The following is a 23697-nucleotide window of genomic DNA, read 5'->3' on the forward strand; positions in this document are numbered from 1 at the left end:
TTCCTTGGCCACTGTGGCCTTGCCAGTGAGAGTCTCAGAAGGAACAAGAGGCTCATGCGATTGTCCCAAGGGCACAGAGTCATTAGGCAGTCCTGTTACTACTGATGAGTATAAATCAGAGCAATTGTTTCTGGGGGACAACTTTGTAATTTGGGTCAAATGCCTTAAAAAGAGTTTATATCCACTGATCTCTCAACTCTTCTTCTAGGAAAATGTTTTTAATATAAAAATTAAAACAGGTGAAGAACTAATGATAACTATAAACAAAAAATGTCTACAAGGATATTCATCACAGTGTTTTTTGCAATAATATACGCATATGTATACACAAATATTTACAGGTATGCATGTCTGTACATGCACATATGTATAGTTCGTATCCTAAATATCCATTAATTTTGGCAGCATTAATACACAAATACTATGAAGCCATTAAAAATCATATTTAGAACAATAGTGTCATTGAAAAATGCACATGATATATTGTTTTTAAAAAGACAAGTTATAGGGCTTCCCTGGTGGCGCAGTGGTTAAGAATCCACCTGCCAATGCTGGGGACACGGGTTTGAGCCCTGGTCTGGGAAGATCTCACATGCCACAGAGCAGCTAAGCCCGTGCGCCACAAATACTGAACCCACGTGCCACAACTACCGAAGCCCGCGCGCCTAGAGCCCGTGCTGCACAACAAGAGAAGCCACTGCAGTGAGAAGGCTGCACACCTCAATGAAGAGCAGCCCCCGCTCGCCACAACTAGAGAAAGCCCATGCGCAGCAACGAAGACCCAACACAGCCAAAAATAAATAAATAAAATAAATAATTTTTTTTTAATTTAGGAAAGAAAAAGACTTTATAAAACAGTATGGGCAATATAATCTGAAGTTGGTTTTTAAGAGTATAGTATATGGAGAGGAAGACTGAGAGATACATGAAAATGGTTAACAGTGCTTTATTTGAGGTGGCTGGATTATGTTTTTCTACTTTCTTTTGACAATTTTGTATTACTTTTATACTCAGCGAAAACATGTTTTTTAACTTGATTTTTCTAGAGGCCATATGTGTCCCCTGAGAATTTTTAATGACAACACATTAAATCAATGATTTAGGAACCTTTGTTCCAGCCAAAGCCGAGCTGTTCTCCTTTCTCGGAACTCTGGCCCCCATCTGCAAGAGGACGAACCCTGTGTACGTGTGTGTTGGAAAGGCAGACCTGCTCTTAATCTAGCAGCAACTTCTCATTCCAGACGTTTGTCCCCAGGGGCCGGGAGCGCCTTGGTGTGGGGTGGTGGCCCCAACAGGTTGTGATTTGAGCGCAGCAACCTGACCACCTGAGAGGCAGTTCTCTGTGTAAATAACACGAGAAATTTGACTTGGTGTAAGAACAGTTAACTCTCATGCTCCCCCAGAACCCCTTCCCAATGCTAGGAGTCCTGTAGGGAAATAAATGCTTTGTGTATTTTTGGTTTGTTTGTACAGAAGCGGTGACAACAGGCCTATAAATTTATTAGCTGAAGCGACTAGAAACAATCTTTCCAAGTCTTGAAACTTTTGCTTCAGCCTAGATGCCCAGTATTTCCCATCTCCCTGCACCTCCTTCACCCCAAATTGAGCACGCTTGTCTTTGCCTCCTAAACAAGAAGAGCAGGAGACAGAGGTGGGGGCTTCCAACTCGGAAGAATATTTATGATGTAGTGTTTTATAAAGAGCAGATGCAGTACTTAGTGCAGACCGAGATGGTAGGTGCTACAGAGATGAGAGTCCAGGCTTGTTCAATGGCAGATACTTAATGAATAGTCAGTGAATAATCACGGGAGACTTCCTGGAAGTGGTCAACTTTGAGCCAAATTCAAAGGGGAAAGGGCTGTAACACAGGGCTTTTCAGGGTTTAATGCACAGATTCTCCTGGGCATCTTGTTAAATACAGATCCTGACCCAGAAGGTCTAGGTGGGGCCTGAGATCCTGCATTTCTAACAGGCTCCCAGGTGGTGCCCGTGTTGCTGGTTTGAGGGCTGCATTTTGAGTTGCAGGGATCTGGATCAGCAGAGGCTTGTGCCACTGGTCGCACATTAGGAGCGTTTAAAATTACCCCTGCCCAAGCTCCAGTCCAGGCTAACTAAATCAGAGTTTCTAGGGGTGGGGCTTGAGCGTCAGTGTTTTTTTAAACTCCCCAAGGGACTCTGATGAGTTTGAGAACCCCTGTTTCAGACACAGGCAGCTCCTTCCTGTGCCTTTGGAAGGAGATAGAAGGAAAAGGGAGAAGAGGAGGCGATGCCCAGAGAGCAGCAAGACAGAGGGAGATGAACCGCTTTTAAGGGTTCCAGTAAGGATGCAGCCTTCAGATCGTCCTGATGAGCACTCAGGGGCTGAGCACGTGCTCCATGCTGGTGCCCTCGGTGCTTTACACACCGTCAGGTTTAATTCCAGCACAGCCCGAGGAGAAAAGCATTATTATCTCCATTAGACAGAGGACGAAACAACGGCTCTGCGAACTTAGTTTGCCCGGTTCACACAATTAGTAAGTGTAGGGCTGGACCCTGAATCCAGATATTTCTCTAGTAGCCTCTCCTTCTCCAGCAGAGAGAATCGAGAAATCCTGTAGGAAAGAAACAATCTTTCTTGGTACATCGGGGTGGTTGCCTGTGCCGTCATTTGCTGCTCTGTGTCCTGGAGACAAACGTTCTCCACTCTGCTCTCCAAGAGTCTGTGGGGCTCAGAGAAAGCCGAGGGCCCAGGCTCCCTGTCCCCCGAGCCCTGTTTGTTCACTGCATCAGAGAAGGGCATCTGCTTGTGGGAAGAGGCAGGAAGATCGCCTCTGAGACCCTTGCAGCCCAAGACTGACCCACACTGCTTAATCCAACCATGAGGCTATCCTAGGTTTTAAAGCTATTGAGAACTAGACCCCCTAAAATTAGATTCAGTCTGTTCTTCCAGCTTCTGATTCTAGCATCCTGAGCCGTGTTGTGGCAGACTTGGGGATGGGAAGGAGGAAGATGAGAGCAGTAGGAACATAAAGGCAGTCTTCCCTTCAATGGCAAATGGTGAGCAGGCAGAGAGGCTCTTTGAACCAGTAAGCCGGTCTTTTGAAACTGCCGATCTTAGCTGACCAGGGGGCTGCCTGCTCTCCCATTTGCCCTTTCCCAGGCATGCTGTGGTCATTATTATATGGACTTATCTTGGCCTTTCCCCTTGAGTTTCTCTCTTCTGCCTACGGCTGCCCTGGGGTCTTCCCCTGACTTGCCCCAGCATCACTGAGTCTCCCTCTCTGTGTCTGCCCATCCCAGACGAGCATGGTGTCCGTGGAGGGCCTCACGAAGCTGGTGGACCCCTCCCAGCTGACAGAGGAGTTTGACGGCTCCCTGGACTATAACCATGAGGAGTGGATCGAGCTGCGGCTCTCCCTGGAGGAGTTCTTCAACAGTGCCGTGCATCTGCTGTCGCGCCTCGAGGACCTGCAGGAGATGCTGGCCCGCAAGGAGTTCCCCGTGGACGTGGAGGGCTCGCGGCGGCTCATCGACGAGCACACACAGCTCAAGAAGAAGGTGCTCAAGGCCCCTGTGGAGGAGCTGGACCGGGAGGGGCAGCGGCTGCTGCAGTGCATCCGCTGCAGCGATGGCTTCTCAGGGCGCAACTGCATCCCGGGCAGCGCCGACTTCCAGAGCCTGGTGCCCAAGATCACCAGCCTCCTGGACAAGCTGCACTCCACCCGGCAGCACCTGCACCAGATGTGGCACGTGCGCAAGCTCAAACTGGACCAGTGCTTCCAGCTGCGGCTCTTCGAGCAGGATGCTGAAAAGGTAGGAGGGTGCTGGCCAAACCTGAGCAGGGCTGGGGTGGGGGGCATACGTAGCTTTCTAGGGAGAATGATGGAGACTGCTAGTCCAACATTTTAAAGCTCCTCTTGTGGAGTGTTTATTATGTGCCAGGGATTGTTCTGTGGACCCTGTGTAAATTAACTTATTTTAATCTGGCAAGAGTCCTATGAAGTAGGTGTATTATCATCATCCCATTTTACAGATGAAGAAACTGAGAGGCTAAATAACTCGGCCAAACTAGGAGGTGCAGCATGGCTGCAGAGTCCACGCTTTTGCACTATTGGACACTGCCCCTCTCAGGGCGTGCCGTGCGTAGTTCAAGCTGGCTGAGCAACAGGAGTGACAATGCTGTTACCAGCCACAACAACATGACTTAGCGGTTACTGCCCTGCAGTGTATTTGACTATTGACAAAGCACTTTCGCATACAGTCTTATTTAGTCTACGCAGCCCTTTGGTCCTTTGAGGTGGCTGGTGGTGGGTGTTATTTGATCTCAGGGCCACAATGGCAGACTTGACACAGGAATCCAGCTGTCTTCCATTTGAAGTCCAGGGCTCTCTTCCTGCCATGCCACTTCTTTCTGGAGGTTTTCCCTCAGCTGCTGCACACTTTGTCGAGCAAGATATTTTTCCAGCAGTGAATTTTCAAAGCTTTCCCCTTATCAGGGAGATATGAGAAAGTGAAAAAGGAAAATACCATACAGTGCCTCTTTGCTGAGAATGCAAATGTATCTTCTCTAGATGCTCTCCAAGCTAAAGAAGAGAGTTTACTGTTACATGCACTTTAAGAAGAGTGAAAGGGGCTCTCCTACCAGTTTTCTGAGAATAACACATTTAAATGCACAATACCACTCGTAGGAATACCATGACTCTCAGTAACCTGTGAGTTTTACAGACAGCGTCTGATATAATGGTTTTGTGTCTTTTAAGAGCCCATATTGAAAATGTCTCTAGGTAGTTTAAGTGATGAAATCGGGATATAAAATGATATAATTATGATCCCAGTTTATGTAAGTGTGCTAGCATAAGTATAGCTGGAAGGAAATTCACCACAATATTAATAGTTTTGATTTCTAGGGGCAAGGCTTATGCTTGATTTTAATCTCTCTGCATAAATTTTCTGTGCTTTCCAATCTCTTATCATTTATAATCACATGAAAATCAATAGGTATAATTTTAAAAGAGTGCATGGCCCCTTTCTACAACAGAACTTTTGAACATCATTTAAGCCAGAGTTTGGAAGAGACATGCATGTAAAGGAGTTTTTGCACAACTTTAGGAGCTGCAAGGTTTCCTCTGGGCTTCCTGAGGGCTGTTTGTCCAGTGGCCGGGCAGCCTGGGTCTGACCCTGGCCTGGCCTGGATTTGGGGTTGCGGGCACTTGGACTACAGAATCCCCATCTCATATCCAAGTTAGGAGAGACACCAGGTCAGGAGCCAGCTGCTCTGCAGACCCAGAGGCAGGTACTTTGACTCCTGTGACCAATGTTGGAACATTTCTTTTTCACTTGAGGTCTCTTCTGCTCTGCGGCAGGAGATCTGCTTTGCATCCTGGCCTGAGTGCCTGTTTCAGTGAGCCGGGACAGAAGAGGAGGTAGGGGACTTAGGTCTGCCTAGATGTGTCTGAGTTTGAGGCGCTTCACTGCATCCTTCAAGTTCAGGAAATGGGAAGCCAACGTAGGGCACAGACAGTGCCCATCTCCAGAACAAAACAAAACAAAACAACATAACATACCTTAGCCCCAGAAGCCCCAAGGTAGGGAAGGCTGACCTAGAGTCAGCCAAGTGCCAGCCAGCCAAGCAGTAGTTGTTGCCACACATATATCCTCTCAATTCATGCTCGTGAGAATTGTATGGTATATTATTATTCCTAATTCACAGTGGAGGAAATGGAAACTCAGAGAGATGAAACAACTTGCCCAAGATCACACTGCCAGTTGGACAGAGCCAGTATTTTGTCTGTCTCCAAAGCCCACCCAAGCTCTTATCCAATAACCCTACTATGCCACCACTCCTGGGGTCTGCCTCACGCTACCACTGAATGCTGCTGGTTAGCCCCTGAGTCCCCTGGCCCATGATGACTCTAGGGAAAATCTCAGATCCCATCTTCTAACTCTCATACGACAGCAGGGGCCCTTAACCTTTCTGTGCTCTGGACCCCTTTGGTCTGGTGAAGCCTATGGACCCCTTCTCAGAATAATATTTGTAAATGTACAAAATAACATACAGGCTTGGAAAATAATTTTTGAAGTACAGTTATTAAAATTTTTAAGTATAGCAACATATGTACTTCTTTAGGAACATGTTAAACAACAAGATGGACTTGAAGTCTTATAACTACCATAATTTTGAAGTAGTGATGACCGTAACTGACATTTCAGGACAAACAGCCCTGATATGATATGAGAATGTGTGTGTTTCTATTGATGTCAGAGGCCCAAGTATTGGTAACATTAATGAAGTTTGTTGCCTCTGTTCATAATTGAAGAGGATGCTCTATTTTAGTTAGAGGTGAGTTAAAATAAAGGCGTATTTTTTCCCTGTTCAAATCCACGATCCCTGAATTCTGCGCATGGACTGTAAGCTAGGACCTGTGCTCATACCTTAAAAAGACGTGTATGTGCATGCGTGTTTGTGCACGTGTGTGTGTGTGTGCGTGCGCATGTGTAGAGGGGGAGGGGTGGGGGAGAGAATATCTAAAACAAAACAGAGGGAGTAAAAGGCCGATGGGAAGAGGGCAGCCCAGGAATATTTCGGTATTGAGTCAGTGGCGAAAATGCTGCTCAGGCTTGACCCGGCTGCCACAGAAATGTGCTGGGTGAGGGGCAGGGGAGGAAAACAGTCCTTTTAAATTGCTTCAAGATTAATTTAAAATATCTTTGCAGAGCTAAGTGCCTCAGCCCTTGACTTATTTGGTGTTTTGGAAAGGGGGTGAGGAGGGTGGTGGCTTGGGTAAGAGTTGTGTGTGCATATCCTCATCTAAACAAGGGCCTGAGGAAATAGTTCCTGCATGAGCCACGTCTTAGCCTCCTCTCTGGTGGGAGGCTTGTCGGAGGCCTTTAATTCCAGATCTGGGAAGCTCTTGGCAATTGGAGGAGTCTGATGATCACCCAGCTTCTATTTTTGTAAAGGGGTGGGCACAGCGTCTCCCCTCTGGCCCTGTGGGTGACAGCTTCTTTCCCAGGCCTTAAATAATGGTCAGTGCTCCCCATTTACCAGCTGGCCTTGGGAAGTGAAACAACCCCTCCCCACCTTCCCCTGACCTCCGCAATGACCCTATGCATGCATCCCTCATCTTGGGGGTGGCGGGGAAGGAGCCTTTCTCTCTCCCAATTAAACATTTAGGGATGAGGGACGCTGTTTTGCAGCTAATTCATAAAGCAGGCCACCCATTCATTTAATAAACTTCTGCTGAGCAGCTGTCATGAGCCCAAAACAAGGCACTTGGATAAAGATGAGTGAGCCAGAGTTTCTGTCTTGGAGCAGCATGTTGTCATCAAGTCCTATTTATTATTACTTATGTCTGCTGTGTGCAACTTGCTGTCCTAGGCACAGCCTCTGTGCTTAGGGAGTTTTCAGAGAAGGGGAATATTGCAGCTCAGGAATGACAGGAAAGCCTTAATGAGCGATTTGTGGGAGGGCTGGGTAATTCAGAGGTGATTCAAGTAACGCACAATGCACTTTGTTGGAAGATGTGCACCGCTGCCTGGGCCCTGGGCCCTGTGCCCTCTGCCCTCTGGTCTGTAACTAATGGGCCTGTCCTCCACTGTGTTCACAGAACACAGACCAGTCCCTCCTCATTAGTCAGGCGCAGATTATGGCTCTCTTTGCAGCTCCATTTCACAGCCAGTTGCCCCCAATGCTGCAGTGGACCCTGTGTGATGAAGGTGTCTGCCCTGCAGTCACATCCCATTACAGGAGAGAAGGGAGGCCTCTTTCCCATTAGGGGGCAGTTTGTGGTGTTAAGCATCATTAAGTAGACTCGTTGTAGATGTCCCCTTGGAAAAGGAAAGGATGGGTGCTGCTCAGTGGAGGGTCTTCCCTAGTTTCCTCCCCCTTCCTGGGTGCCTGGGGCACATCTTAGGATGGTAGAACTGGAAGAGACCTTGAGATGTAAAAGTTTACCTCCCATGCACTGAAGGAAACCCAGCCTTGTCATCCTGATGCCGGCCGTTGTGACCTCCTGCTGCCCATCTATGTGCCAATGCCAATCATAAGTATCAGAAAGTACCAAAGCTGCCGCACCATCCGCCTTCTAACTGGGGGAGGCCCACAGTCTTCCAGTCTTTGTAGGGAAGGAGAAGTGCTTAGAAGGGCTCTGGGGCATAGCTAGACTTAACTGATGGAGGAACATTTGTCTACTTCGCTTCTGAATAAAGGAGGCTGTAGTGGTGTTTACCTGGGAGTCCCTCTAATCTTGCCCAAAGCCCTTCTGGAAAGAGAGAGTATAGTCCCACTTCCTGTAAGAGAAGCCCCTGTGAAAGAATGAACACAGCTGTCCAGTGGGTCTCCAGTATTGGAATTATGCTTATCGTCAGTTTATACAGCATGTTGTGCTTGTTTCATGTGGGACACATACAAGGCAAGATCTTTAGCACCACACTTGGGAGGCTATCTAGGTGCCCACCTCCTCCGTGACCAAGGTACCTGCCCAGATGAGAACCTCTCATTGGCTTAGAGGGCCCTGGCCTTGATGGCTGTCCTCACCACGCCACCTGTGGGAAAGCTCCCTTTGGAGAACCTAATTTTATTTTAATTTTATTTTTTTAATTTTGTTTTATTATTTTTTTATACCACAGGTTCTTATTAGTTATCCGTTTTATACATATTAGTGCATATCTGTCAATCCCAATCTCCCAGTTCATCCCACCACCACCACCACCACCCCCGCCCCCCGTCCCCCGCTTTCCCCCCTTAGTGTCCATACGTTTGTGGAGAACCTAATTTTAAATGTCTTCCTGCATATTCATCCTTGCATGGTGAAAGTCTGTTCACACCTACAGGTGCCGTGTCCGTGCTGAAATGGAGCTGTGTGAATGGGGGTTCGGATGTGTCCTGGGGTGCCGCTTACCACTTGGGAGACTGCAGCCACATCTTCAACCTCTGACCCCCAATTATGTTCCCAACAAAACAAAGAGGCAGAGTTTGGGCTAGCTCGGTGTCTTTCGACTTTTTCCTGATTGCACAGGGCACTGTTCTCATGTCAATCCTCTCTGTCTGTGAAAATGTGTCTCAGTGGGGGAGGTGGGGTGGCAGCGTGTGCGTGTGGTCATGGTGGTGGGGGCTTGGTGGTGGTCGAGAATAGGCTTGTAAGGGGGTGTATCAGAATCCCCAGAGGAGTTCGGTAAAGACCCCCATCCCCCCAAGCCAAATGTGCCTGCCTCTCCCTCTCCTTGGAGACTTGCCACACTCCATGGTGTCTCAGCCCCTTTACAGCTGAACAGTTCTAGAGGAATTTTCGCCTTTTTTGCTATTCATTCTCCCCTGTATATCTACAGTTGGCTCTTCTCTCTTCAGGGTTGTCGCCTTGGGGGATGATGGAAAATAAGAAACTTTTCTCAGCAAATAGAACCGTAATCTGTTGAGTTCTTTTCCTGCTTAAAAAAAAAAAGCCCAAGCTGCTGCCCAGGGTTGTTAGGAGAATTAGATGGGATGATGTGGGTGGAGGTGCTGGCCCCCTGCCTGGCCCAGCATCGCTGCTCCCTAGACCTTGGCTTCCCCTCCTGCTCCCTGTGCTGTTTCAGTCCTGATTTACTCCTCAGTCATCTGGCACCCCCCGCTGAGACCTCGCAGAGCGTGATCCATGCTACCTTCCAAATGAACTTGCTCCAAATAATTTTCAGTGATCCCTAATGGAATAAAGTTAAGAATCGAGTTTTGACAGAAGTTGGCAATTACGATGTCGGTTCATGGGGTCTCCCAAGATCACTAGATTGTGTGGTGCCCCTGGGTGAGGCAAAAGACAGGAGCACGCAGGTCAAACTGGGATCATATCTGATGGGTCAGGATTGGGAGAGCCGCCACATGGAAAGTTCTCTGGAAAAACGGTGTCTGTCCTTGAAGCAGCCACAGAGGAAAGCAGTTCTCCCCAGGGGGATGTGATCACCTGCTACATCTAAGACACTTTTCACCTCCTGCTGTGCGTTATAGCAAAGAACATATTTGTCTTATTCTCTTACAAGCTTGAGGCCAGAAGCACTCCTACAGTCCATCCAAGAAATATGTCTGTGCATTTCGATATCCTTGGAGGTCTGTGCGAACAAAATAATGTTACTTTCATGTTAGTCACCCTGAGAAAATATGAATATGGGGCCCACGGGGTGAAGAGCATCATGGTAGGCAGCAGGGCCCTGCACTGTTACGTGCTTATTGTGTTTGCTGTGTGTGTCCTGTTAACAGTATGAGCAATTTAGGACATCGCCAGGATGCCCCGTCACTGGGCAGAGTATCCACTGTTGTTTCCTGCCCTTTCCCTCTGAGGTATAAACACCTCTGATCACTCCCCAGGGCCCAAAGCAGGACCCTAAGTCTCCTTCTGCCTGGGGTGACAAGAACCAGCGGGGCCGTGTGAAGGGAGTGCACTGCCCTCCTCCCTGCCCCGCACTTGGCCCACTGCCTCTTCTCTCGGCCCCCTCTCCAAGCCGCAGGCCCCTCGAGCCAGCGGTGTCATTTGTCAAGCTGAAGCACCATTGTAGTCGTTATAATACGAAATCGTTTTTGGAATGTCAGTGTTTAAAGCGTTCTCACACCCCTGACCTTAGAGATTTTCTGGTCTAGCCCTTCCTTTTACGTAGAAAACTTTGACCCAGAACAGAGACCCACCCAGAGTCACCCAGTCAGTGGTTCCTCGTTTGGTCTCCCGTCCACTTTGTGCAGGGCGTGAATGTGAGCATCATTTTACATGGGAAAGCTGAGATTTGGTGAGGTTGGGAGGCGTGCCTGGGATAGAGCCAGGTAGGCAGTGGAAAGGTGGGCCCTCTGCTCTGAGGCTGGGGCTCCTTCCCCTCCCACAACACACACACACACACACACACACACGCACACGCACACGCACACACACACACGCACGCACACAGCCTTACCTTACCCCGGCCCTGCAGGAGAAAGGGTACGTATGCCAGTGACCTGGGAGGCGGCGGCCAGAGGGGCTGGGGTGGAGTGGAGGCTAGTGGTCACCTGACCTGTGTCCTTACTGACGCTGTGGTAAGAGGGCAAACACTTTGGGCCTCTCGGGGGCGTGCTGACAAGTCTCTGTGATTCCTTTTCCTGAGCCCTCGGTGTAGGGAGGGAGGCTTCCAAGAACTACGACCTTCGGGGCAAGGACTACTGAGTGGTTTGTAATTTCCTGCTGTTTTTGGAGAAGGGCTCCCGGTACCCCTTGCTCCTGCGTCCCTCCTCCTACTGAGGCCTAAACCACTGCCCGCCACCCCCCTGCTGACTGGGCTCAGGGCGAGGAAGTGTGTCTGTGTCCCGCCCAACAGAGGACACAGTGTCCTGTATTATTTCCAGCCTGCCGGTCCTGGGAATCTCTACTTGCTTTTTCTCATTTCCTCCCCTTGAACATTAGAAACATTAGATTCCAAAAATAATCCAAGTCACAATGTTCTGCAGGCTGCATGTGTGCGTGTTTTTTCCCGAAGCTGTTTTTCTCCTCCTTACATCCTTTCTCCCTCTCCTTCCTTCCCTCTGCTGCGTGTTGAGCCCCCGTGTCTGCTGCAGTCGCCAGGCCTGCATGAGAAGTGGGTGTGGAGAGCAGAGCGGAGCAAGGAGTTGCAGGAACGCTGGGCACGGCAGCCTTGGCTCCCTCCCAGGTCCCTTACGAGGGCCGGAAGGGGCCTGAATTGTCGTTAGGTGGCTTCTACTTATGCGTGGACCCCATAGCACTATGCACCCCATAGTGACCCTTTGGAACCGAGAACACGGACACTATGTTTACAGTACTTTCCAGAATCCAGGTTGTCACCCTGATTCTGTCTGCAGCAACTTAAGTGAGCTAGGAAAGAAGGATCCTGATCAGAGAAGTTGTATGAGGCACAGGGAGAAGTGACAGAGAAACATTCATTGATTCATTCCTTTGTCCACAGACATTGAGCGTCTGCTCTATGTCAGGTCCTCTGCTAGGTGCTGACCTGCACCCAACCCAAGCACTGGATGGGGGAATAATGTGGGCGAGTGTAAGGAAAATCAGGTTCAGCATTGATGTGATTCCCGATCCTTGTAAGAAAAAGATGGCTAAGAAATAGTAACCACTGCAGTGGTTAGAACCCGGTTGGATATCAAGGTCTTTATTTCTTGCTGGGCAGGGATTAGTGTTGGGAGTCTAGTGTGGCGGGGGAGAGAGTGGGGAGGTGGTCGAAGAAAAAACAAAACATGTCAGCTCTGCCCCAGTAGGGGAAGTGGGAGAAATGTCTTAAGCACCCTTTTTGAAGAATTGAAAGACGTTCAGGTACAATTTATAAAGTGAAAAACAAAATGCATCTCTGTTTTGGGTAGGGAAATTTTTCAAGATTTCTTCCCAGGCATTTTACTTTGAAGAACCCCCTTTCCCTCCTTCTCTTCACCTTCTGTCCTCCCTGCTGCACCTCTTCCGCTTCCTCTCCCGTCTGGGACCCTCTTCTCCGCGCCCTTGAGCTCCTCCAGCCTGTGTCACCCCAGCCTTCTAGGGTGCATCCACTGTCAGAACTGCTTGCTTTGCTTCCCTTTTCTGGTCCTGCTTCCTTCCTTGGCTGGTTCCTTGTGTGGCTCAGGCTTCCCACTGAGGACAGAGAGCACAGGCCAGAAGACCCAGCCAAGGCTTCTAGAAAGAGCACTGCCTCTACAATCACAGACACTTGGGTTTGAATCCCACCATAGGCACTCGCTAGCTGATTAACTCTCTGTGGCCAGTTCACCCTCTCTGAGCAGTTTCTTTAGCTGTAAAATGTAGATTTTAATACATGCCTTAGGATTCTCGTATGGGTTATAGAAGATGTGTACAAAGCATCTAGTATGCCGGGAGCCGGTAGGTGCTCAGCAGATGGTAGGTTTGTAGAGACCAGCTAGAGCTGGGCCATGTAGATAGAAGGGATCCGGAGTGGAAGAGAGGCGTGGGGAGGCTTTTGTTGCAGGGCCTGGGAGGAAGGGCGGAGAGTACAGGGTCGTCCACAGCAAGGGTACTGGAGCAGACAGTGGGCAGTATGTGGCAGCAGAGCAGGGAGGTGAGATAGGGCCCTGGTGCCTGGAGAAACTAGTAGAAGGAAAAGGAAATTAGAAGCGAGTGCCCTTGGCATGATCTTAGAACACTTGCTGAAGACAAGCCAATTAAATAAGTGCCGGATACTGTACTGGGAACGGGCAGTTGGAAGATGAGGTGGAGTCGGGCCTTGCCACACTGGAGCAGTGGAGGGGCGGGCACTGACAGACAGCTGCTACATGGGGAAAGTTGGCCAAAGAACCTATCACTGCTGTGGGAACCACAGAAGGGGAAAACTTCAGGCCAGGTTGGGGTGCAGGGAAGAAGATGAACAAAGGCATGGCAGCCTCAGGGGTATAGGGTGGGTTCTGGAAACATCTACTGGCTAGTATGGCTGGAGCTCAGGCTGCATGGGGAGGAGTGTAGGAGGGTGATGTCCATGCCATGTCGATTACCTGGAGTCACAGGAAGGGGTCAGAAATCTAGTCACACCTCTCCCTGAGTAACCAGGGACCAGAGGAAAGCTGGATTCTTGCCCTTTCTTGGTATAAAGAAAAAAGGATGTTGGTTTCCTCCACACAGAACAGGTGGACTGACTGATCCCACCTCAGAGTGGCACTTGTCTTATCCTAAATATTTCCCTGGGGCACCCCTTGTCACGAGGTGTCCAAGGAGGTGCAAACCAGAAGGACCTAGAATGGAGAGTGAGACTGGACTTGGGCATTCAGCCCCCACCCCAGGACATCCTCTTGTGTGCTTTGCACAGGCTCATCTTCTCGCACCTATGTTTACACCGACCTCCCTCCCATCTGCCTACTGAAACCCTACCCTAGATGGACCTAGAGACCATCATACAGAATGAAGTAAGTTAGAAAGAGAAGAACAGGGACTTCCCTGGTGGCGCAGTGGTTAAGAATCCACCTGCCAATGCAGGGGACACAGGTTCGATCCCTGGTCCGGGAAGATCCCACATGCCGCGGAGCAACTAAGTCCATGCGCCACAACTACTGAGCCTGCCTGCTGCAACTACTGAAGCCTGCGCACCTAGAGCCCATGCTCTGCAACAACAGAAACCACCGCAATGAGAAGCCTGCGCACCACAAGGAAGAGTAGACCCTGCTTGCCACAGCTAGAGAAAGCCTGTGCTCAGCAACGAAGACCCAATGCAGCCAAAAAGAAAGAAAGAAAGAAAGAAGGAAGGAAGGAAAGAAGGAAAGAAAGAAGGAAAGGGAAAAACAAATATTGTATGTTAACACATATATGTGGAATCTGAAAAAATTGGTGTAGACTATGTTATTTACAAAGCAGAAATAGACACAGACATAGAGAACATACGTATGGATACCAAGGGGGGGCGCAGGATGAATTGGGAGATTGGGATTGACATATATACACTATTGATACTATGTATAAAATAGATAACTAATGAGAATCTACAGTATAAATAAATAAATAGAAAGAAAAAGAAAGAAAGAAACCCTACCCTAGCTGAAGGTCCAGCTACTCTCCCCACTCTTCCCTGCTGGAGGTGGTCTTTCTGTCCTACAGGCTTCTGTCCATGCACGGTCTTTATCCATCCCCCTCAAACTGGCCCTGTTCCAACCCAATTATATTGCATATTCCTGGAGGTCAGGGCCAGCGTCTTAGATAACTGTGTTCCCCAGAGGCGCATAGTCAGTGCCAAATAAAGAGTGGACCGTGGCACAGTCTGTACTCATTAGGCTGCCTGATGGAACAGAAGTTTTGTGAGTGCTCTGGGCTGGCACAAGAGCACCACCTACTGTTGAGTCGTTTCAAGAGACGTTACTCCAGTGCTCTTGCTTCAAAACTGAGGTGTTAGCAAGTTTCATCTTGCAATGGAGAGAGAGATCTGGAGGCAGGGAAACCAGTTCTGGCCCTTTTATACTAATCCAAGTGTGGGCAGATGAGGTGACAGTGGGAATGGAAAGGAGAGGGGCAAACCCTGGAGATAGTCTGAACGAAAGAAAATGGGACCAGGTGACCAACTGGACATCAAGGCGGAGAGCTAAGGGAACCACAAGGCCTTCGTGTTAGGATGATGACCCCAGGACAGAGGTGGAAAGAAAGCCCAACAACACTTTGGAAGAAGCATGAAAGACTAAATTCAAATGTTAATTTTATCTTAAGGCACAGAAAAGTCAGAGAAGTGGTGATGAAGGTTACCATAAACAGTACCAAGATTTATCTGTTTATTGTGTTTCTGCCCTACTCTTAGGGACAGTGACTCTATCTAAGCACAGGCATTTACCTCAGTCCTCTGAAGAAGATTGTTAGAGAAACTGAGGGTTTTGAAGATTGGGCTCTTCATTCCTAAGTCTTTCCTGAGCTCCTGTGGGGTACGCTCCACCAGGTGTGGTCTGGAAGCTGGAAGCACTACTGAGCAACTCTTCCTGGACGTGCCTGAGCCTGGCTCCCTCGTGGTCCCCCACCTGTCTGAGCCCCATTGTTGAAACTGCTGCAGGAAGAGGGGAGAAGGGAAAAGGGGACTGCTGGCTCTCTTCCTCAGCTCAAGGTCAAGCCCCCCTAGCACAGACCCCTTCCAGCATAGCACCTGCCCCTCCTCTCAGAGAGGGACTCCTGAAGGGAAGGCCACCTCCTCCTTAGCCCATGTGGAATTTTTTTCCCCAGATGTGCAAGTAATTGCCACAGCTGATTTTAGGGTGCGTGGGAGGACTGGGTGAGAACATCCGACAGACACTCCATTTTTGCAGTAACAATAATAGTTACTATTTATTGAGTGTATCTTGTAGGCCAGGAACAAGCATTAGCTCCTCTAAATTAACTTGCCAAGGGCCAGAGCTCAGTTTACAAGGGCCAGAGCTCAGTTTATGCCTAAATGTAGCTCTGGGTTAAAGTTGGGCACTGTTTTCTCAGTTTGAATTAAATCAGGTTTGACCTCTTCAATTTTACATTTTGGGAAGTGAGTGAACATTCCCTCATGCTGTTCCTGAAACTATTTTATCATCATCTGCGGTTCAGATGGAAGGAATTCGGCCACTCAGAGTCAATATCCCCGGGCTGCCTGGGCTGACTCCTGGCTTGGTTGGTTCTGTTTCTCGTCTGCTTGACTCGCTGGCTCCTGGATGACCATTCCTTCCCCACAGTGGGGTAGCGTGTGTGTTGCCAGGGCTGCAGGAAATTTAGTCCATCCAAGCAAGCAGACTGGAAATCGAATGCAAAGAAAAAGAAAAAACATTATTCAAAGTCTGAATAGGCTTGGTGAGACTTTTCATTGCAACACTCAGCACGAGGAGGGCAAGCCCGAGGACAGTGGCCTTTTGAGGCCTAACAGGAGTCTGCTCGTTTTCAAGGACAGTGTGTGATTTGAGCGTGAAGAGTTGCAGCCCGAGTTTCTCTAATCCAAAAGCAGCTTCTTTTTGTGACTGCCGGCTTATCCTGTCTGAATCCAGGGGAAGTGGGAAGGAGCTAGCGTGTATTCAGCGTCTACCACGTGTCATGCGTTGTGCTGGGCACCTCCATATGTTATCTCTATCTCCTCCTTTGTATTTATCTTCTTTGACCCAGACACTGAAGGGTTTTTAAGAAAAAGGAGGAGAGGGGGAAGAGAAGGGCGGAGGGAGTGGGGTGGGAAGGCAAGAACCCTCAGTTGGTAAGAAGCCTATAATGTGCTAGTTGATTTTATTTTGTGAGATCAGGGCTGACTTGGACTCCTCTTCACAATGAGATAAATGACTGTATCTGGGGGCCTCAGTGTAGACACCCAGTTCAGGGTTAAAGGCTAATTTGACCTTATGGCTTTCCTTCAGTGTTTCCTCACTACCACTGAATAAAGGCCCAGTTCTGCCTTTCGACCTTTGCCTTTCAACCTAGGCCCCTCCCTGCCTTCATCATCCCTTCTCACTCCCTCTCACATCCTGCTCTAGAGCTCTTGGTACCTGCTCACATCCCATGCTGTTTTTCAAGCTGTTTCCTCTCATTCAGATGCCCTTCCCGTCTACACCTTTTTCACCTGACTAAATCCTGTTGTCTTTCAAGTATTATTCAGCTGTTGTGACCTTCTGGGAGTCATCGTGCTTCTCCCCGTCTCTACCTCTAACAAGTTGAAGCAGGTCTTTATCTGCTATCAGCCCATCATATACACTTTTTTTTTTTTAACATCTTTATTGGAGTATAGTTGCTTTACAACGGTTCATAGTACTTGTCACACTTAAAGTTGACAGACTGTTGAATACATTTGTCTCCCTCACTAGACTCTGACCTTGATCTTTTATCATCAGTCTCTAATCCAATGTCTGGAATACAGTGGGCGTTCAGTAAGTGAATAAAATATTGTACTGAGCATCATGGGCATGTGACTATTTATATCAGAATTCTTTTGGCTACAAGAAACAGAACACTGGACTCTGTTGCCGTGTTCCATCTTTTAATCCATTTTGTCCCTTTCCCTCCTATTTTCTTTAAGATGTTAATCATGATTCTTTTGAAAGTTTTGCCTGCAAATTATAGCCTGATCATCTCTGGATCTGTTTCTATTGACTGTTTAATTTTTTTTATTCTTAGTCACTTTTCTCTGCTTCATATGTTGCATAATTTACTGGCTATTATAGGTGATGTACTGTACAGACTCCTGATTAGGTTATCCTTCTCTAACTATTGTTGAGTTTTGTTCTGGGCTGCAGTTAAACTGCAGATCGTGATCCTGTTGAGCCTTGGTTTAGGCTTTGCTATGACACATCTACTTCCATCTTTTCTTTAATCCTAGGGTATAGCCCTTATTCTTAGGATATGGGTCTTACTCTTACAGTCTGGTCTTTCCGGGGTCCCAACTGAGTGTCCAGAGTGTTCACCAAAGTCTCTTTACACTGTTTGATTTAGAACTCCTAACATTTCCTCAGCACTGTGTAGCCTCTGACGTTTCTGTTCAGCTCTCCACCTCCCACAGCTGTTCTCCACTAGACCTGGAGTCTCACCTTGCCTATGCACAGCTTAGGATTTGGCCGAGGACCTGAAGGAAATTGCGGTGAAGATTTTTAGGGCTCCTTTTCTTAGCTCCCTCTCTCTTACTTCCTATCACTGTAATTGCAACCACCTTACCAGCCCTGAAGTCTAATCCCTGGTGTTTTATACCCATGAAGACTGCTGCTCTCCGCCCAGCTCCTGTTTCTGGGCTCCACAGTTTGGAAAATACCCTCAGGGAGAAAGCCAAGGTGGATATGGGGCTTACATTGTATGTTTCCCTTCCTTCAAGGATCATTGGTCTATGTTGGTTGTTGACCAATGCTTTTAACTAGTTTACACGTGGTAGAGTTAAGTTCGATACCAGCTACCCCATTAAGAACAGGCTGTAAGTCCACATGAACTGTTTAAATAAAAATGAAAGTGCATTAGAATTACCTGCAGGACTCCTACTGAATCAGAATCTCAAGGGTAGGGCCTAGGAAGCTATATTTTTTTAAGAAAACGCTTTAGGTAGTTCTGAATGAAGGCTAGGTTTGTGAACTATTGTGGTAGATACTTGAGCAGTGAGTTTGGAGGAAAGAGAAATCAGTGTGGACTCAGTTGCTCAAAGAAGACATCTGGAGGAAGTGAGACTTCAGTTGTGTTTTGAAGGGTAGAAATAATTTGGATATGGAGTATTTCATGGAAGGAAAGATGTCAACACAAACATGGGGTGGCAATGAGCATGGTGTGGAGTATTTGCATGGAAGTGAATAGAATATGACAGGAAAGGATGCTTGGTGTAGGACAGGGGTGTAAAAGAATAGGGGGAAAGGCAGATGTGGACCAATTGAAGGTGGAGGGGAGGCACCTTGAATGCCAGAGTAAGGAGATTGGATTTTGCAATATGGATAATAGATAGCAACAATAATTTTGTGGGTTTTTTTTTTTTTTTTTGGACTGAGGGAATGACAGGGTGAAAGCAGTGTATTAGAGCAGTGAACCTGGTGGGGGCAGATTGCTGGGTATAAGGAATAAAACAGACTCAGTGAGATCAGTAAGGGAGTAATTGCAGTAATCTTGGCAGGAGGGGCTGAGTGGTGAGTAGCAGTAGCAGTGGAAAGTGACGCGTATATTTCAGAGTGATCTGAGGAAAGAGAACAAATGCGCGGGGGGGGGGCGGGGTAAAGACGTGGGGTGTCAAGAGAAGGTAAGGGTTTTCATAGAACAGGCAGAGTAGTTTTAGATGCTACTGGAACAGCAAGGGGATATTCACATTGAATCCATGGGCACCATGTGACTAGGAATAATCTGCAATTTAGGTGTGCATTTGGGAGACAATTTGATAGTGGTTTAAAAGCATGGATTTTGGTGAGGCATGGACATATATACACTACCAAACGTAAGGTAGATAGCTAGTGGGAAGCAGCCGCATGGCACAGGGAGACCAGCTTGGTGCTTTGTGACCGCCTGGAGGGGTGGGATAGGGAGGGTGCGAGGGAGGGAGACGCAAGAGGGAAGAGATATGGGAACATATGTATATATATAACTGATTCACTTTGTTATAAACCAGAAACTAACACACCATTGTAAAGCAATTATACCCCAATAAAGATGTTTAAAAAAAAAAAAAAGCATGGACTTTGGAGTCATATAGACTTAGATTTGAGTCTTTAATATGCACCCTGACTGTGTGACCTTGACCAAGTTATTTGATCTCTCTGAATCTGTTTCTTCAACTAGACAAAGGTGGTGATGATGCTCTCTACTATCTCCTAGGGCTGCTATGGGCCTTAAGATAACATGTGTAAATCTCACTGTGCAGAGCCAGGCACGTATTTATTCTTGTCAGTTATTGGGGAAGTTAAGGTTAGAGAACACCCTGGAGCAGAGGAAATTAGGTTCAGATGGACACTAGATTCTAAATTTATCTTCATCACTTACAGGCTGAAGTGATCTCGGGCAATTTACTTCAGCTCTTTGTACTGAGTTTTCACTACGTTGAAAGCTGAATTAACAATACCCTTTTTCTGCATTATTATAAAGGCTAATGAGATAGTCTGTGGAGGTACTTAGCACAGGGCCTGGCACGTGAAACAGGAAATACTATCTGTGTGGTTGAAATTGTGAGCCTAGATGGATTTTCAAATGGACAGAGCTGACGAATAAAAGGCAGAGGGGCTGAGGGCTAAGGGTTGACTGTCCCTGTAAGGGTGTGAGGGACAGGAAAGAAAGCCATGAAGGGGCAGCCAGAGAAGTGGGAGGCAAGTTTAACAAATCAGTGTGGAACTGAAGGATTGGTGAGCTTTTGAAATTAGAGCGTTCCTATTGTTTTTGTTGTGCTGAGACTGGACATGGTATGTCAAGGAAGAGAGTGTGAGTGGGTGAAAGCACTGGTTCTCCTTGGAGAATTTAGTGTTCAGTAGCGACTTGTGAAAGCAGGAGGGGGATGCTCATCACGTCTGCAGCCGGATGGCCTGCCCCTGAAAATGACCTGGTGTAGAAGGCCAGAGACGGCTGAGTTTCAGAAGGGAGTGCATCAGATTCTGATGAGAGACCGAGGGAAGGGTCAAGACCTCAGAAAGGAGGCAATTATTTTTCACTGTGGGTGCAGACTTAGGAAAGCAGTAAAGGTAGAAGGTGTTACGAGGAGTTAAAGAGGAAGTGGATGGAGGGAAAACAAAAACAGCAGGGGCGGGCAGAATGCACTTCTGAAAGTTTGCTGCTGATGGGAAGGGTTGACAGAATGAAACTCTGAGCATTTTGGAAGGTGGAGCCGCAGGGTTAAGAGCATCAGCGCTGGAACTAGGCCTCCTGGGTTTGAATCTCAGCTCTGCCGCTTATTAGCTTTGTGGCTTTGGGCCTCTCCGTGCCTTAGTTTCTCAGTCTGTAAAATGGAGATGATAATATTGGGGGTTAACGTTGGGGAGGTAATTAGGAGGTTGTTGAGAGGATGAAGTGAGTTCAATATGTTAAATGCTTAGAATAGTGCCTGGCACAGAGTGAGCATTCAGCAAATGTTAGTTGCTATTATTATTGTTGTCACCATTATCGTTACTGCTGTTACTGAGAGAAGGTGAAAACGAGAAAGGAGAATGGAGAAATGGAAGACAAGGAGAGACTATATACACAGAGTTTGACTCTGCAATATGGATGCCACACCTACCAAGGAGTCTTCTTAGGTTCTACTAAGCATTCAGACTGAAAGACTGCTATGGGCCACCCTTGGTGCTGATCCAGTCAGGACAGTATAAGATGGAAGCTGTGGTTTCCCAGCAGGACAGTCCTTGCAACAATCCAGCTCAGGGGCAAGGAGACAAGATCCATGGTGGGCAGCGGCAGAAGCTCCCATGGCTCAACAACCCATGCCCCACAGAAGCCAGTATCCTCTGCTGGTACAGCTTCCAGTGTTCCTGCAATGGACACACCAGTCACAAGAGTCACCCCCTTCAGGGAAGATCAAGGAACGCTGTCCCCATCAGTTATTTATAGTTTATTGATAGTCCTTCTAATCCAGATACAGTTTACCAATCGGGGGTGTTTTTACCACTGGCAGCATGACTTAGTAACATGTTGGCACATACTAGCTTTCTCTGTTTCCAGGGAAACAGAACTGGGGTGTTAACTGAAGTTCAGATTAGCATATGCAGAAGGGGAAAAGGTTCTGTTATTTCCTTGCTCACAGTGGGAGCAAATAGGGACATTTGCCTGTTTTATAGAGAAACTGGGGCAGTTCTAGATGTGAGCAGCCTGTTAGGATGTTAGATCTGAGATCTGGGAATTAGGGAATTTGGGCATGGAGTGTGTAAGAAATATGCTAGGGGATCGATAGAATGTCTGCAGGTCAGAGACACAGCCTGGCCGGTAAAATTGTTTGGTGCCCTGGCTGATTCCTGAGGCCACAGTGCTGGGGTCTCCCGGTAACCAGTCTGAGCCATCCTCTGAGAGCAGCTGGATTTATGGTGAAAGATAAAAATGGCTTCTCTCTTATACCATATATACAAGAATGCCAGCTGACATTGCAAAAGCCTAAAAGAAAACAGGCAGGGCCCGGGACACCTTCTCTCCCTCAGTAGATATTTATTAACTGTCTATCAGGCACAAGTCCCAACCACCTCCCCTGTCTATAGACACCAGTGTAAGGACGGCCTCCCAGAACCTCGGACTCCCTATGGCCTGCAGGCCTTGCAGGAGACAGAAGAGGAGAGATGTCAAACTCCCTTCTGTAAGGAATTCTAGGAACCTAGAAACTAGATCCAAATTTTGTGTTCCTTTATTTTTTCTTTCTCTACCCCGCTTTGGAAAAGCAGGAAAGCTCAATCCTAGGTTAGTGGATAATTGAAAACAAAGTTGAAGGGTCTTAAGGGTCGTAGGCCAGAACACACACATGGGGTCTGTGTGTTGCCCTGTTTGCCTGAGGACATGTGCCCGGGGTCAGCCAGAGTTGTCAGGTGGGGAAATTTGCCCTTAATTCCCACCCACTTCTCACTTTAGGCCCTCTCTCTCTGGGTGTAGGGCTCCTCTGCCACCCCATTCTAGGATCTCATCCCTGGGTCGTGCTCACAAAGTGCCTTGCTTTCTTAATAGGCTGTTTCTGTATCCTGGATAAATTAATTCCAGGAGGGGTTGCAGGAATAATACATTTTAGTAGGAGTCTCTCCTAAGTAAAAAAACTGTTAAGAGCCAAAGGGATTGAATCTCTAATAGTGAAAGGGTTGGGGAGTGGCAGAGAGGATGGGGAAGGGGGAGTTTGGAAGCAAGACAGGAGCGGGTGAGATCCCTGGTTAGGCTACACAGGGAGGGCAGGGCAGGAGGGGACAGTGCCCTCAGGCATGACCCTGAGAGAGTGTACGGGGCTCTGAGTCCTGTGTGGGCAAAGGCACCACAGGGCCCTGAGTGTGTGTCAGGGTGGGGGCAGTGGGAGGGTGCATGGGTATCCCTGGTCTGTGCAGTGCCCTGCGGTGGCACTGGGAGTGCATGTCCGGGAGGGATGGGCTGTGGATGTTTGCGTACGAGCTGCAGATGGGATTTCCATGAGCCCATGGTGATTTTGCAAAATGAGCACAGTGCAGTTTTAAATCCACACCTTTCGTCTGTTTTGTGCTCTAAAACAAAACATTAGGGAACTATGTGCAATAGAATATGCTCACTATGTAGATTTAAAAATCTACCTGGTATATAGCACTTACCGAAGCATGAAACTATTGTCTTATTTGAATCTCACTATTATGCTAAGGTTGAAATAGTATAAATTTTTATCCCCATTTCAAGGTAAGGAAACTGAGATTTAGACCATTAACCTAACTTGTCAAAGTTTACAAAGCAGATCTGCACTAGAACCCAAGTCTCCTGATTTGAAGCCTCTGTTCTTTGCACTGTAACACACATAACATTTTATTTTGGAGTTGACTGCACAGCAAGTTTTCAGATGTAGCAAGGTTCTCTGGCAAGGAGGTTGTTAGTATTCTTTAGGGCACAGGCTTTTATGGATGGGTCGCTGCAGTGTCCAAGCAGGGTAACAGGGGACAACAGGTGATACTGGAATGTGCATATTTAGGAAAGAAAATCCATTGGTTGTCTTCTGTCCTCTCAATCAAGTCACCAAACCTGAAAATGAGCAAATTAAAACCAGTGTTATCTAAATTACGAAAGTATAAAACACTAATACTAGGTGGTAAGGTAGTTTGAAAGTTAAAACTCTAAATCAGATGCTGTTGCTAAATTTGGCAAATGAAGGAAAATAAGACCAAGATCCTTATTTAATATCCTTGCTCTATGAAATAGTTTATGCTTTATT

The 23697-nt window shown here is 47.6% G+C and overlaps 1 protein-coding gene across 7 annotated transcripts in view; it reads left to right on the top strand.

Annotated features, from left to right (window-relative positions):
* Window positions 1-23697, top strand: part of KALRN (kalirin RhoGEF kinase) — a 637474-nt gene that overhangs the window by 217060 nt on the left and 396717 nt on the right. For all 7 annotated transcript variants that reach the window (XM_027106834.1, XM_027106844.1, XM_027106853.1 and 4 more), the window contains exon 5: window positions 3280-3792. In XM_027106834.1, coding sequence (XP_026962635.1) covers window positions 3280-3792 — 513 coding nt within the window. The remainder of the gene's footprint in view (window positions 1-3279; window positions 3793-23697) is intronic.

The sequence above is a fragment of the Aethalodelphis obliquidens genome, unplaced genomic scaffold (assembly GCF_003676395.1).
Source record: "Aethalodelphis obliquidens isolate GAN/ISIS:26980383/991018 unplaced genomic scaffold, ASM367639v1 scaffold1, whole genome shotgun sequence".
NCBI lineage: Eukaryota > Metazoa > Chordata > Mammalia > Artiodactyla > Delphinidae > Aethalodelphis > Aethalodelphis obliquidens.